Source organism: Pipistrellus kuhlii, unplaced genomic scaffold (genome assembly GCF_014108245.1).
Source record: "Pipistrellus kuhlii isolate mPipKuh1 unplaced genomic scaffold, mPipKuh1.p scaffold_m20_p_3, whole genome shotgun sequence".
Lineage (NCBI taxonomy): Eukaryota > Metazoa > Chordata > Mammalia > Chiroptera > Vespertilionidae > Pipistrellus > Pipistrellus kuhlii.
In genome coordinates this window covers 29,157,484-29,173,568 of record NW_023425529.1, presented here as the reverse complement: position 1 = coordinate 29,173,568, position 16,085 = coordinate 29,157,484, and the positions used below count along the sequence as shown (strand labels likewise).

General features: G+C 38.5%; 1 protein-coding gene across 10 annotated transcripts in view; it reads left to right on the top strand.

The window, feature by feature from the left end:
- The window catches only part of ITPR2 (inositol 1,4,5-trisphosphate receptor type 2), a 424,574-nt gene that overhangs the window by 152,710 nt on the left and 255,779 nt on the right, over window positions 1-16,085 (top strand). For all 10 annotated transcript variants that reach the window (XM_036459157.2, XM_045587857.1, XM_045587855.1 and 7 more), the window contains 2 exons: window positions 11,055-11,248; window positions 15,198-15,327. In XM_036459157.2, the coding sequence (XP_036315050.1) occupies window positions 11,055-11,248; window positions 15,198-15,327 (324 nt within the window). The remainder of the gene's footprint in view (window positions 1-11,054; window positions 11,249-15,197; window positions 15,328-16,085) is intronic.

Below are 16,085 nucleotides of genomic sequence, written 5' to 3'. Positions count from 1 at the left end.
CAAATGCATATATAAAAATAGGAGAAGAATAACTGTGAAACATGTCTATTTTATACTGCGTTTCTACATGTGCCAGGCCAAGCATTTGGCAAAGCATTACTAAATAAGGGTGCCTGTGATTTACATTCAACACCTAGCACACCTCTAGATCTTTCGCCTATTTTTGTCTTTAATCCTTTTCACAATCCAGCCAGTTGGTTACTATGGTAACTCTTTTGCCCAGGAAATGGGCTCTTAGAGAGGTCAAACGTGTTGCCTAGGACCATACAGCTTGCAGCTTGCTGAGCCAAATTTTGAATTCAGGTTTCTTTTCTTTTTCTTCCCTTTTTAAAAAACACCCTACAGCTCTATAGTTCATGTTCTTTAAGGTGCTATCACACTGCTTCCTGTACAGATGACTCCTTCGTCAGCAGAGCCTCTGCTTTCTACTTTTTCCAAGTTTCCCAAGAAAGTTTTGTATAAAATAGCAGGTGTTTACTAAAGACTTCGATTTAACTTAAACTAATTGTACTGGTCGAAATAAGTTTTTACACCCAGACTCACCTTCTTAGGAGGCATTGTTGGGCTTGTCTCAGAAACAAAGTTTCAGTCACAAGTCTTGGAAGTTTCACCATTTAAATATCTCTTGAAGCTGAATGTTCCTCCTCATTCCCTGAAGTAGATTTTTCCACATTGCAGCCTAAGGATTCTTCCAGGTCACACAACCACCTTTTTACCAGCTCTCACCGTCTCTGGAGAATAATCACCCATCTCCCTAACGTGGTGCCCAAGGGTCTTCACAATTTGAGTTAGTTCCCTCTAGTTCTAGTTCTTATTGTTACCCCAGTAATACTGAACAATTTTATCTTCTTAGATACCTTTCTTTTTTTATTTAATATATTTTTATTGATTTTTTATAGAGAGAAGGAGAGAGGGATAGAGAGCTAGAAACGTTGATGAGAGAGAAACATCGACCAGCTGCCTCTTGCACACCCCCTACTGGGGGTGTGCCCACAACCAATGTACATGCCCTTGACTGGAATTGAACCCGGGACCTTTCAGTCTGCAGACCAACGCTCTACCACTGAGCCAAACTGGTTTTGGCTAGATACCTTTCTATGAGCTACTAATACTTCTTTCATACATACTTTCATAATTTGCTTATCATAGGGTGAATATATGTAAGTCTTATATAAATATACATGCATTTGAAGGAGCCAAATATTTAGAGACTGTAATATTCTAAATACATATTTGTGTCTTTTTTTTTGTTAACTTTGTAATAATTTTTTTTTTATAAGTCTGTTTTTTCTCATGGACTTACAAAGGCTCCAGGACTCTCAGAGTTACTACCTAGGTAATTCAATAATAAAGATTTGAACTTATTGGTGGAGAAAACCAGAGTGGGAAGGACAAACTATGAAAATAGATTTTATTTCTGGTTCTGTAGCTGACTTGTACCATGCCTAATATACTATAATTACATACAAACTTGATTTTCAAAATTATCTCTTGAGTGAAATGCATTTGATGAATTATATAAATTACATATCTTACATAATAATAGATAAACATGTAAATTGACCATATCTCTGCTACACCACCAGCCAATAAGAAATAACATGCAAATTAATCCAACAAAGATGGCAGTTATTTTGCATACACAGATGCTGAGTGAAAGTGGGCGGGATGCAGGCATTCTGCCCCACCCTTGTCTCTCAGGGTCTCTGGGCAGCGTGGGAAGGCAGGATTAGAGCAGAAAGAGGCAGCTTCTGGAGCGGTAAGAGACAGCTCTAGGGGCTGAGTGGAAAGGGGCGGGGTTGGAGTGAAAAGACTGTGCCAGTAGCCAAAGAAAGGAAAGACCATTCTAGCATGAATCTTTGTGCATCGGGCTTCAAGTCCTACCTAATAAAAGAGAAACATGTAAATTAACTGCACCTTTGCTACACCCACAAGTCCTATTCACCAGCCAATCAGGGCAAGTATGCAAATTAACCCAACCAGGATGGTGATTAATTTGCATATCCAGGCCAGAGTGAAGACTGAAGGCAGCGTAGAAAGAAGCCAAGTGCTGCAGAAGGGAGCAAAGCTGCAGAGAAGCAAGCAAGTGGTGTGGGGGAGAAGGAAGGGAAGCAAGTGGGGTGGGGAGAAGCTAGGGAAGCAGGCAGGGCAGCAACCCCAGCAGGAAGCCAGATTGCAGGAAACTTCCTGCAATGGGCCACTAGTTTTATATAAATATATATGTATTTGAATGATAAAATAATTTCTAGATCTTGACATTCCAAACATATGATTGTTTTTCTTTTATTACTCATGAAACTTTAGTTTGGCTTTCCAAACTACCCAGGAAGGGGAGATAACATGACAAATGCCAGTTCATATTAAAATGCTTTCTGGTATTTTGTTCCAGCAATTTTAATTTAGCAACTTTAATGATTAATGTTGTACCTTTACAGTGATCTGTGATGCACCAAGTTAACAGAGTAATATGGTTCAGATACTCATTTAACTGTGTTGTTGATCAGTACATTTCAGAAGGACATAAAAGGGGGTGTTGCCTTCACAATTTACATGCACACTGAGTCATCTATCTCCACAACTTCCGTATGGTTCTCATTCAGGGATTACACATATAAAGCTTTAATGCATAAAGTGATTTTTGTTACACTTTGTTATTTGTTTGACTCAGTAGAGGCAGAGGACTCTGATTCTAGGTTGGTCTGTGTTTCTGTGGGATATGTCAGAAACAAAGGCGTCATCATCCAGCGCTTTGGGTTCTGGTTTCCCGAAGGTATCAGCACACAGTGGGTGAAGTTTAGTGTGGATATTATTCTTATACTGTAAGCTGTACAGTGACTCTGAAACGCCTGGAGTTACCGAGGAGTGGTATGAATGACTGCTGGCACCCAGGAAGTACTACTAATACTACTAAACTGAGTTACTAGGACAAAATCAATATCTAAGGATGACCTCACAAAAAAAAAATGAGAAGGATTAAAGAGGACCATGTTGTCCTCACCTCCTCTCTTCTCCAATGGGTTTCTCAAATTACAGATATTAATTTGAGCCTCAGAATCAGATGCCTCAAGGTGTTAGTTAATAAGCTGGGGTAGGTTTCCCAGTTCTCTCAATTTCTGGTCAAGAGAATTCCTGTGATCTACAATAAGGCACGCTATGGGACCTTCACATATAAAGTGATTGTAGAAATAATTTATGCAATATATGTACTGCAGACCTTCATGTAACACCCATTACTAATGGTCTTCTGGGATCTCCTCTAACACTGAGCAACCAGGTTTTATTGCTGCAAAAGGCAAGTCTCTGTTATTTCCAGCAGCTCCAATTATAGGTCTCTTTTGTTAGGTTATCTGAAATATACCTCCCTCTAACTTCGAACAAGCAGCCTTACTTTTGTTCCCCAGAACCACATGGACATCTAACATCACTTCCACATGTCAGTTCTTTTTACGTGTGAAATCGGTCAGCATGTAACCCGAGTGTTTTCTCCACTCAGTGCAGTTATCTGCAGTTGCTTTAACAGTTCCTCTTATTATTCATTGTCATTGATCACTGGTTTGACCAGCACAGAGTCAAGGACAGTTCTTTCTCATTCATTTTGAATACTTTACTTTTATAATGCAGCCTAGTTGAAAATGCGTGTTTCTGGCAATGATGACATAGCATTGATCCTTACTGAATTTGAACATAACTAAAGTTCTAATTTGTGCTGTTACATAACATTTCCCCCATCATATACTCAGTTGATTAAAAAAAAATATTTTTTATTGATTTCAGAGAGGAAGGGAGTGGGAGAGAGAGATAGAAACATCAATGATAAGAGAGAATCATTGATTGGCTGCCTCCTGCAAAACCCCCTCTGGGGATTGATTCCGCAACCTGGTCATGTGCCCTTGACAACAATCGAACTAGGGACCCTTCAGTCTGTAGGCCAACGTTCTATCCACTGAGCCAAACCGGCTAGGACTCAGTTGATTTTACTTGAACCTAACTGCAGGATATTTTATATTTTGGTTTTATCTTGTTGTATTTAACCTATTAGTATTCATCCTGTTGATGTAGTTTGGGATTTGATGGAGTCATTCACTATGTTAATTATCCTTCCTTGTTTCATGTTACTTTTGCATATGAGAATCATGCTACTTCACCCATTACTGACAAAAAAATATTTATCTGGTCGAGGCAACAGCAGAGCAGAAAGAAACCAGAGGTCCTCTGTACTCTAATAATGATTAACTGACTATACTCTTTGGCTATAATTATTGAACTTGAATCACATATACATTATTCAACGTATGTGCATCTAAGAGTTTTTGTTGTTGATGGTGAGGGGGATGTAAAGGAGATTACCTGGGAAAGGGCACAAAAGAGATTTCTAGGGTAATGAAAATGTTCAGTATCTGGATGACATTTCATTGGCCTGGTTTATATGGGTGAAGGCCCTTCCTTGTCAAAACCTTTGAAACCTTTTATTAAAGATATGTGCATTTCTCTAAATTTAAATTACATATTAATTGTAAAACTCATTTAGCATGCACATTCACTTGGATTCTCTTAAGAATTAAAAATCAGCTTCACAAGTTAAAATCTTGAGGTTTTGAATATTGAAATGACTTTGTCAGTCTTTGACAGTAATGGAATCCAAAATAAGATGTAGAACTCAACCACTATTTTGAATGAATTGCTTTTTCAACTCATCCTTTGAATAATACTTCTTTAGGGTGTGGGATGGGAAAGTTTCTTCTAAGCAGTCAGTAATAACATTACTGCATGCTAGTAATATGTTTTCAGTGGGTTTTGCCTTTGTTCTATTTCTAAGCTCTTGGTCAGTTGGAATCTGTAAATGGGTTATCAACACAATGTATTCAGTGAGTGTTTATTTGGAGTGAAGAGAATTAGGTGTCATATTATCTACTTTGTCCATTGAGTACTCTTTATAAACTGCTCCTCCGTTGAAGGACTCTTCCTTTTAGAGGTGATATTGTGTGTCAGTCATGCATGGTGTAAGAAGCTATGAGCTGTTTTGGAACCACATCTATTCATTCATTAGTGAGGTGGTGACCACTAAAATAGAACATAATGAAATTGAGAAGACTTGTTTTTCAGTGGTGTAGTGAAAGCATGCACATATTCTTCACTTTTTGTTTTGAAATAATACTTTGCAACTCTATGGCAGTTTTTATTCTTCATGATGGTTTTGCACATCTTGTATAACATTTTCCTCACAAGAAATTTGGGACATATCTTACTAGGATTAAGATTTTGAACATACATAGATGAAGTAATTTGAGGAAGGTCACACTATTGTAATCTAAATCCATCACTCCATTCAAGGCCTAGATCAAAATTATATTTCCTCAGTGAATCTGCTCTTCACTTTCCTTATCCTAAGATAATTTTCCCAATTAAAGACAACTTGTTAAGCAATTTTGGGTACTGCCCATGCTTTATTAGTAGTGTCTCACCTGCCTTTTATTTGTTCTTAATCTCCTTTTTTGGACATGGGTTATATTTTCCTAGCCATATTGTAAATTCTTCTACTTCTCTCATGTCCTTCCATCCCCTGTGCTCATGGTATAGAAGCCAGATGATCAGGGGTTTCTTAGTAAATGCTTTCTGAACAATGGATGCCCTTAAAATTAAATTGTATAATATAAACAAAATTCCACAAGGAGTATGTGGCCCTTTATATAATCATAACTGGTTGGATAAGATCACTTGGGAATAATGTGAGCAAATTTATTATGTGATTACCCTGTTTTCCCGAAAATAAGACAGTGTCTTATATTAAATTTTTCTCCCAAAGTTGCGCTAGGTCTTATTTTTAGGGGATGTCTTATCTTTCCATGTGCTAGGTCTTAGTTTTGGAGGATGTCTTATTTTCAGGGAAACATGGTAATAATAACTCCACATTTTCAGTACAGATTGTTAATTGAAATGTTTTCTTTTTGGATTTGGTAGGTTTTCCGAGTTCTAGTATGAAATCTTTGGAAACTTATAAGTTGATAATTTTTCAGGGAAGCAACAGGGTGTGGGGGCAAACATGCACAATTACACTGTTGACTTTAATCTGTGGCTTTGTCACTTCCCCACCCCCCATACCCTGCTATGAAGGGTGTATGTGGCTTAGCAACGTACATGGGATACGATATGCCCTTACTAAAGGGAGATTCATTGTTTACCTTTACCTCATTGCTATATTTCATAGTTTTTTTTTTCTTTTTAACAAGTGAGTGTTAAAGTAACATGCAATTATATATGTTTTTAAAATAAACTTAGGTAAGTATAAAGGAAAGGAAGCAAGAATTCACCTTGATGAAAAATGTCATACCTATAATGTAATGACATTTATTTTTTTATGCAAGCCTTACAAAAAAGTCATTCTCATTTTTATTAATTCATTTGTTAACCTAATCTTTTTCTTTTATTTGTGTATGAATCTAACAAGCATTTATTGACTGACTGTTGGATGTCAGACATATTCTAGCTGTTGGAGACAGCACTATACCAGCCAAATCCCTGTCTTCCTGGTGTTTCTGTTCTTTTTTGAGGGGGAGACAATAAACACATCAACAAATATAAAATATGATGTGTGACATTGATAATGTCATGACTGAGATGTAAGACAGGTGCATGCATCCGGGTGATGGCAGTCCATTAGAGCGGATGATATTGATCTGAAGAGGTCATATTCTACCAGGAATCAGAAAGGATTGAGGGAGCAAGAGCAATGACCAAGTGGGTAAAGGAACTCCAGGCAAAGGAATAAGAGCAAGCTTATTCCAGGTCCAGCAGGTGGAGTAAAAACTCGAGGAGGACTGGATCTCCAGCTCTGCAAAAACCCTGTGCTCTAACTTGGAACTGAGAGTGCTGCTCATCTGTTGTTCTTGGGGGGTTAACTTCTGCTCATCCATTTAATCCATGTTACCTTTTCCTCTGCTTACATTGCTAGCTTAATTAAGGCTTGGATCTCCTGTGAATGCTTTTGTTTTCTTTGCATACAGAAAGGCTATTTTACAACCCAGACTCTTAATCACACGGAGGAAGCACTGCTGCTGAGAATGTTCAAAATAGAGAACTCCAGTATTAGAGTGTAGGTGTTTTCAAGCCAGCGGAGGTTTAGAAGGAGCTACTCAGCAGGGATGGGAAGTAGGAAGATTTCCTGAGTCATATCTTTTTAAAAAAAAATCTATATTTTTACTGATTTCAGAGAGGAAGGGAGAGAAAGACAGAAACATCAATGATGAGCGAGAATCATTGATTGGTTGCCTTTTGCATACCCTACACTGGGGATCGAGCCTGCAACCCAGGCAAATACCCTGACCAGGAATTGAACCGTTACTTCCTGGTTCACTGGTCGATGCTGAACCACTAAGCTACACTGGCTAGGCTTGAGTCATATCTTTATGGTTTAACATCATTGTGTTTCAAATGAATTATTATAACAGCAGATGCATTTACTAAAATCCAACTGTAAAAAAACACATTTCAGGGAAATAGGAGTGGTTTTCAGATTATTTATATTTTGGCTTCTATCACTATAACATTCAGTTGACTTTAGTAGTCATAGAACAATGAAACCACTGTGAACAATTATTCACAGAATTCTTCTAATCAAAAAGCTATTTTCTCTTATGAGTGCTCAAAAGGTTGTCTCTTTATCTGAAATCTGAGCAACGAGACAATTCAAATTATCATTTTTATTCTATGTGCTCATAGGAGAAAAGTATTTCTAATAGAGAGAGATAATAATTAAAGACGACTTAAAATAAAACTCCAATGGACATAAGGTAAATTTAAATCAAGATCTTGTTAAATGTCTTATACCTCTATAAGCCATATAACTGTTAATGATTGTTTCATCCAATCATTTCAGTGTTTGTGATCACTGAAAGTAAAATGACTTGAGTAGAGAAAAATTAAATTATGGTTAGTACAGCTTTAGTGTTATGTAAATTTCTTATTGCTTCCCACTTCTCTGGAATTGGTAATATAAACTTGGCTCATTGGAACCATCAAAGAAACAATGTATTCTCAATCCATTCCCAATTACCATTACTATATGTATTTACTATATTTTTTGAGGGCTTTAGAATTAGTGAAAATATCTATATAATCATGTAATGAAAGAAACTAAAAAATCCATCTGCTTTTTCTTTTTCTAAGCAATTCCTTCATACTTTTACTGAACAAAGATGACTCCCATATTTTCAAACCACTTCCATACACTATATATATATATATATATATATATATATATATATATATATATAAATAAATTAATTCTGGCTTAGTATAAAGACATAGAAAAGCTGAATTTCTAGGGTATAATTTGTCCAGAGGATTTATATTATAATACAGTAGCTATTATAATACAGTAGCTATTATAATACAGTAGCTATAATACAAATTAATTATGGTTGAAAAGAGAAATAGTAAGATTTTTTCCTTTTGCAATGTTGAAGTCTGATCATCTCTGACTCAGTCTAGAATTAGGAAATTTTCTGTAGAAAAATGGATCTTAGAGCCTTGCCCGTCTGTGATTTATGTGGCATTTGACTTATGTTTTTCAAGCTGTAGTCATTCACAATTTAAGCACTTCTCACCACCAAGCAATCCAGGAAGTAGAGCATCTTTTAATTTGAGACCTCTGAGTTGGCTGTACATAGAGGAGAGTTTTGTGGTAGCCATGTGCTCCAGGCATCTTAGCATGTGGTACAACAGGAATGAACCCTTCCATTTCATTGACAACATGTGTTACATATTATTATGTTTCTGGCCTCTAGGTTTTAATGTCTTGGTGACAGGATCTATATTGGGGGAAGGATTGTCTGGGCTAATTTTCTGGGCAATAATTATTTGGATTAAATTGTTATTTTCCATGCAAATCTAAATAAGATGCAGGCACTATGGGTGCCAAGGATTTCTGTGTGAAGCAGGGGTAAGAATAACAAAGGAGCCTGTTTTGTGTTAGTGGTGAGAAAGCATCTCTTGGAGGTGAACACATATACATACTCGAATCAGGTTTCAGATAAATGTGTTGGTTGAACATGGATGACCCCAAACCATTGCCAGCAACCAGATGTGCATCCCTGCAAATCCATGTAGCAAACAGCGGCGGGGGGGGGGGGGGGGGGCGGTATTTGGAAATACAGTACTCAATTTCTATGGTGGTTTGAGAACCACAGACAAGGAAGTATTCTGCCTTGAGGTTTTTCTGATAAAATAGGGCTGTCTGAAATTCTTTTTCTCAACCTTATCCAAACTTGGAAATTGCCTTCCATATTTTTTTTGTTTCCCTGTCTCTCCTCCCCCTACCCGCTTCCCAAGTCTCCCTCTCCCCTCCTTTATTTTGCTTATGCAAGTAGCAATGTAATAAAAGGTCCTAGACTCTCAGAATGAGACACCATGTTAATTTCTTCCTGGAAGATGCCACTCTAGAAAAAAAAAATGTTAACTTCTTTGCCTCCTCAAAAATATGCTATTTGAGCACAACCTCTTTTATGTATACTAATTTAAGTTCTGGATAAGATAATAAAGTTTAAAAGGCATTCCACCTTTCATAGTGTATGTATATAAAAAGCCTAAGCAACCATTACCACCATATATCTAGACAACCAGACAACCAACTGGTAGCTATGATGTGCACTGAACACCAGGGGGCAGATACTCAACACAGGAGCTACCCCTTGGTGGTCAGTGCACTCCCACAGCCAACCTCCTACAGCCAGCCGACCTCTGCTGTCCTTCCCTGCAGCTGCAGCACTCTATCAGCCCGACTGGGACTGGGTGAGATGGCCCCAATCAGCCAGGAGGATACAAATTCATGCACTGGTGTGTAAATAATACTGGTTACCAATAGCTCAATGGTAATTGTTGTTTGTCTGCATGGGACCATCAAGATTCTTACGAGACATCTTTTGAATATTTTCCTTTGTTTTATTTGTTTGCCTTTCAATCCTGTAGGTGTTCCACAGTTTTTCATTCTTGACCTAGAGCTGAGAGTGTTACCTCATTCCATCTTATTTCCATTGTCCTTTCTCTTGGTTTGCACCCTGAGACGCTCAGGGAAAGAAAAATCCTTGGCCAGATTGTTAGACCTTTGCGTGAGGCCAAGCTCCATGAACACCCACGAAGCAAAGACCACTGTTTGAAGGGAAAGTACACAGTTGTTCCTTTGAATCCTGGCTGCTTGTTGTGGGAATTGAGAATGCGGAACAACAGTCAGTCTGAAGAATGTAAATTGTAGCTGGGTCAGGAAGATCCTTCCGTACAGCAACTCCAGTGCGTGTAAGGGATGAGTCCATGTGCAATTTTTTTGGAGCAACCCGATGTGCTCCAATGAGTGAGACGCCACACTCGGAAGAAGAGGCAGATGATTATTTCAGTGATCCCCTCACTGAAATAATCATGCTTGTCACTGATTTGTTTCCCTAATTGCCTCTAACACAACTGCCTTTGTGGATTTTGAATAATGATTTTCTGTTCAAATAGGATGAAGGAAAGGGAACTATATTGGCTTCACATCCTTCCTCGTCAGATAAGGCTTTTTCCTAAAATAAAGTTGGAACCATCTTCCCCATAAACTCTTTTAGAAGCCATATGAAAAAAAAAAAGAAAGTCCTTGGCTTGAGGGTAGATTAGGACACTAGTCACTATTTAAATGTTTCGTGTCTCTTTATTGAGGAGATTAACACACTTTCTTTTATGGTTCTGTAAAAGTTAGAGCCCATAGGTGTGATTGTTGGTAGGAACTAACATGTTACAGAAGGACCTGATTTGAATGTCCTTAGAATTGATAGCAACGTACTCTTGGTGCATCATTTGAAAGCATTTCTGAGAAAATTAAATTTCCATTTCTAAAACCTGTCATTTTTAAATGTGTCTGCAATGCCTTAACTTTATCTGCAAGGAAAGAGCCACAGCAGTGCCGATGCTACCATTTCCTGTGCTTTATACTCTTCCTATCCTGTGGTCAGTCTGGTTGTGACCAGTCTGATTTTATAGTTGTTTCACTGGGTGTTGAGTGTGATGATGTAGCGTCTTTTCCCATGCAGGAAACAATGTCATGAGAACCATCCATGGGGTGGGAGAGATGATGACCCAGATGGTGCTCAGTAGAGGCTCAATCTTCCCCATGAATGTGCCTGATGTTCAGCCGAGTATCCACCCCAGCAAGCAAGGGAGCCCTGCCGAGCAGGAAGACGTGACCGTGATGGACACTAAGTTGAAGATTATTGAGATCTTGCAGGTATGTGTATAATGAAACCAAGGTGACAAATACTTACTGTTCCAATTAGTTTAATTTCTTATACTTTTTGCTTCAAATCACTGTGAAATACTCTGAAATGCTATGAGTTAATTTTATTTTAGGATAATAAACCTGATAAGAAATCTCACATTGACACTACTTAATATATTAATTACATATTTTCACATTCATGAAATATATTAATGGTGATATCTAGCAATATGGAGTATTTTGAGAGGGATAAGCCCTCTTTCCCACGTATTTTATTGTTTAGTATTAACCCTAATTTACTTTTACCTTCATTTAAGATGGATTTCAGAGCTGGCAAAATTAATGATTGAATTAAGCCCTTTTTCTATTTTTTAATTGAGTTTGGCATATGATTTCATGTATCCAGATTTATCATTGCATCAAGAAACTCAAATAAAATTTAATTTGTTATTAATAAAAATGTTGATAATTGGTTTTAATTGATTTTAGTACTTTATATGAATGATTACCTCTTTTTGTATTTTTGTTTCTAAGAGGCCAGAAATAACATGGGTATTATATATATAAAATCATATATTTATAATATATATTTTTATATATAAGTAAATATATAAAAATATATAAAACAACCTAGCTCTATGAATTTTAAGGAGAAAAATTATCATTCCATTGGTTTAGTGAGTAATTTTCCTATTATTATAGCTATGAATGCCTAACATACATATATTTTTTAATTTGAAAAGTAATTTTATGAAACTTCAATTATATGTCTATAGCAGGTTTGGAGAATGAAGCCTGGAGTTTTCAAGGGAGCATTAAGATTCTGGATACAGTTTACTGTCTTCCGTCATAATTTAAAGTAGACTGAGCTACCAGAAGTGGGTTAGTAGTCCAGGAAGGGCCTATACATTTTTATTTAAAGTAATTAGATTTATAATCAATCACAAAAGGTTTTACAGTTCCTCCAGGAACTCAAAGGGCTGAATCTGAGAAATATTGGCAGGCCTCCCAACACTGTGTTTGTCAGTCTGCCCTCGGGTGGCTCAGTTTTTCGGGCATCGTCCTGGACACCGAAGGTTGTCGGGTCCATTCCCAGCCAGGGCACATGCCCAGGTAGTGTCACCATCCCCAGTAGGAGGTATATAGGAAGCCACCGATAAGTGTTTCTATCTCCCTCTCTTTTTCTCTCCCACTAAAAATAAATAAGCTATTTTTAAAAAATTGCTTAGTCTTCCTGTTCTGAAACTGAGGAAGGTTGTAATCCCTCAACCTGTGGACCAAATGAGCCCACAACCCCTAGTTCTTGTTGACCCTCTGGTCTCTGTTTTGTGTGTGTCTGTGTCTGTGTTCCTGAGTGCTGTTCTTGAATATGTTTCTTTCTTAGAACATCCTCTTAAAGAATGTCTTTAGGGCCATGCTCCTTATGTAGGTTCCCTGCTTTCTGCTGGCTCTCCCTCCTCACTCAGGGACATCTTTTCTTTTCCCCATCACTTTACATATCTCTCCTTTTTGGTTTAATTTCTCTCTTATTTTTTCTCTCTCTTTATTTATATATATAAAAGGCTAATATGCAAAGTGTCCCCGTGGGAGTTTGCTGGGAGATCAGTAGTTCTATTGCTTGCTATGATGTCCACTGATCACCAGGGGGTGTCATGGAATGAAGGAAGGTCCTTGTTGGTAGCCAGCAGCCGGTAGCTGGCAGCCGGGGAAGGGAGGCCCCAGACAGCAATCAAAGGAAGGCCCCAGCCAACAGCTGGAAGGCCCCTATTGGCCCTGCTTGCTGGCCAGGCCTAAGGACACTACCAGTTAATGAATTTTATGCACTGGGCCTCGTGTGTGTGTGTGTGTGTGTGTGTGTGTGTAGATTATATATATATATATATATATATATATATATATATATATATATATATCCCTCTCTCAACACCCTTTTTCTGTCTTTGTTTTCATTCTTCCCTTTCCATCTTTCTATCTTCCATCCATTGGTTGTTTATAAATAAATATAGGTTGGGGGCAAAAGTAGGTTTATAATTGTGAGTATGTGAAACACAGTCTATTCTTGAATTATTTATTCATTATTTTTTTTATACAAATAGCTATAAACCTACCTTTCCCCATCCCAGTATGTTAGAGGAAGACAATTTTTTTACATTGGTTATATTTATAAAATATAATTCTATGAAGTTTAGTAACTTCAACTAAAAGTTAATGTTTCATTAATTCTTATTTTATGAATTTGTTCTTTGCATAGGTTTAAAATAAAAATGCTATTTTAAGCACTTGCAATCTCGCTTCTGCTTCCACCATTCTGCTGAAAGCTGCCAACTCCACTGACCCTTTCTCAGGCCTTGTTTCCCACGTTCCGTCTCCTGCTTTGAAAATCCTGTCAGGTAGAATCGGTTCAGACAACCTGTGCTGCAGTGCTCACCACATGCTAATAAAAGAGTCTCTTTGGTGTTTGCTTTCCCCTCTAGAAGACATGCTCTTCAAAGGCAGGTCTTCTCTCCTTGGAACCCTGTCTGTACCCTTGGGACTTCCCTCGGCACCTAGTTTAATAAATGTTGAACTTAACAGGACATAGCTGACATGGAGCATGTGTGCTACCCGTAAGGAGCATAAAGGTCTAGGGGAGAGGGACTAGGAAGAGGGAGAGGGATAGAACAAGGGAGAAGAAAAAAGTAGAAGAGGGAAAAGGAGAGCCCATTCGGGGGGTGGGGGGATAAGAGGGAAAGAGAGATTGAGCTTTGACTTTGGACCTATAAGTTTAAATAAAGTGCTGGGTGAGCAAAAAGGTACAGAGATTTAAACTGGGCCTTGGAGGGGATCTCAGAAGCAGGTTATTGCTGAAGGAGGAGACTATTCAAGGTGTAAAGTGGACACAGAACAAATGTGGGAAGGCGAGAGAGGAACTGCAGGCAACCTGTGCTATTGGATCAGAGAAGCTGGAGAGAGAGAAGGAGAGAATGGGCAGGAGGAAGGGGGGAGGAGTGCGGTGCAGAAGTGTCAGTGTGAAATAAGGTGAGATAGTAGCACAAAATACCAAGTTTTCTAAAATTGCTTGGCCACTGTTTCCTGTCCACATGAAACTCATAAGCATGTAGGGGACATGATGGTAATTTCCCTGGGACACAGGTTACTTCAGGGTCTAGGGCAGGCACACCAGCATGGAAAGTAACCGTGTAGGACCACTTCTTTATTGTTTCCTTTCTTGACTCAGAAACCCGTAGAACATATTTTTCCTTCTCAGATCTCCACTGGGTTTTACTCCCCCGATAGTTTCCTGATTATGTGTATTTTCCCAACTCGCTCATTGGCTCCTGGAGGGCTGTGGGCCAAGTGTTTGCATTCTTCATAGTGCTGAGCACAGACAGGAACCTGATGGGTCCAGTCAGGAGAGCAAGGACAACAACACACACCCAAGGAAAACAAGCACCAGGGAGGCACAGCCATGGTGTATGAGGATGCGCTGACCTCAGCTGCCCTTTAGAGCATAGGCCCAGGACCGATGGGGGGACAGCCAGAATCCACGCTACGATAGCTGACACCTTGGCCTTTCTGTGCGAGAATGAGGGTCACAGCGCCAGCATTCTCCTCCCAGAGCCAATGGACTCTCGGTGAAGTGCTCAGTGCAATGATGTTACCATTTCATCTAGACCCATAGGGTACCTCTACCTGAAATATTCAGACAGTACTCATGGGAAGGTTAAGTTTTCTTCTTTCAAAGAAAATCCTTTGGGATTTTACTGACATCGATTAAGGAAAACACATCACACTTCTTAGTCTATGGCTGAAGAGTGGTAAGCAACTGAAGTGTTAGGCGTTTACCAACACACTTCTATTGTAACTAGTTCACGTGATATGTTGATAGTTTTATGTTCTTGGTGTTGTGCAATGAAATGTATTTTTTAACCATTGTGCTAACAAAGGGAAGTTATGTTGTTTTGAATGTTTCTTGTAGTTTATCCTGAGTGTCCGACTGGATTACAGGATCTCCTACATGCTCTCGATATATAAGAAGGAGTTCGGAGAGAGCAGTGAGAATGCTGAAACCTCTGCCAATGGCTCTCCAGATACATTGATCCCAGCAGGTACCTCTTTTGTGACAGCTTTAACTCTTTGTATTTTCTTTCCCTCAATACTGGAAAACACATTTCATATTTTAAAAAACACAGTAGTACTAATATTTCTAAGAAACAAAATGTGGAAATAATCCCCACTAATGACACGCAGGAGAAGGGACTGAATGTGGCAGGACATTAAATAACTTGCCTCGAATGTCAGGGAGGACATTTGCTGTTACTTGGTGCTTGAGTGGTTTCTTTTTGAATCTTCAGGGCACTGTAAGGCGGAGGGACTGTTTATTCCCTTTTACAGATAAGAAAACTAAGGTCGGAGGGGTTAGGTTGTTTGCTGAAGGTCATGAAAGTCTTGGAGCAGGGATTCTCTCTGAAGTTCCCCCAACTCCACAGTCTGAATCTTTTAAGCACGATGCTATTTTGGCGAAAACCCAAGGGGAATTTTTTTTTTTTGGGGGGGTGCTCTGGATCAAAGAACAATGTGAAATACAGCCACGGAGGAAAGCTGTTTTGTAGGAAGCCACTGCGCAGCTTTTGAATTAGGAGAAGGCATTTCCCAGTGTGAATGTGTGACTGTGGGTGTTGGTTTGTATGTGTGTTGTTTTTCACTTCTCATGGTTACAAACTATTAATGAATTTCATTTTTTCCACATTTATAAGAATAAAGCCACCCTATCTCTGAGTGGAGGACCATAATGATGACAGAGCATAAAAATAATTCTAAAAGTTTTCTGACTATAGAAAGTATTTGATGAAGCCTAAGAAGTATT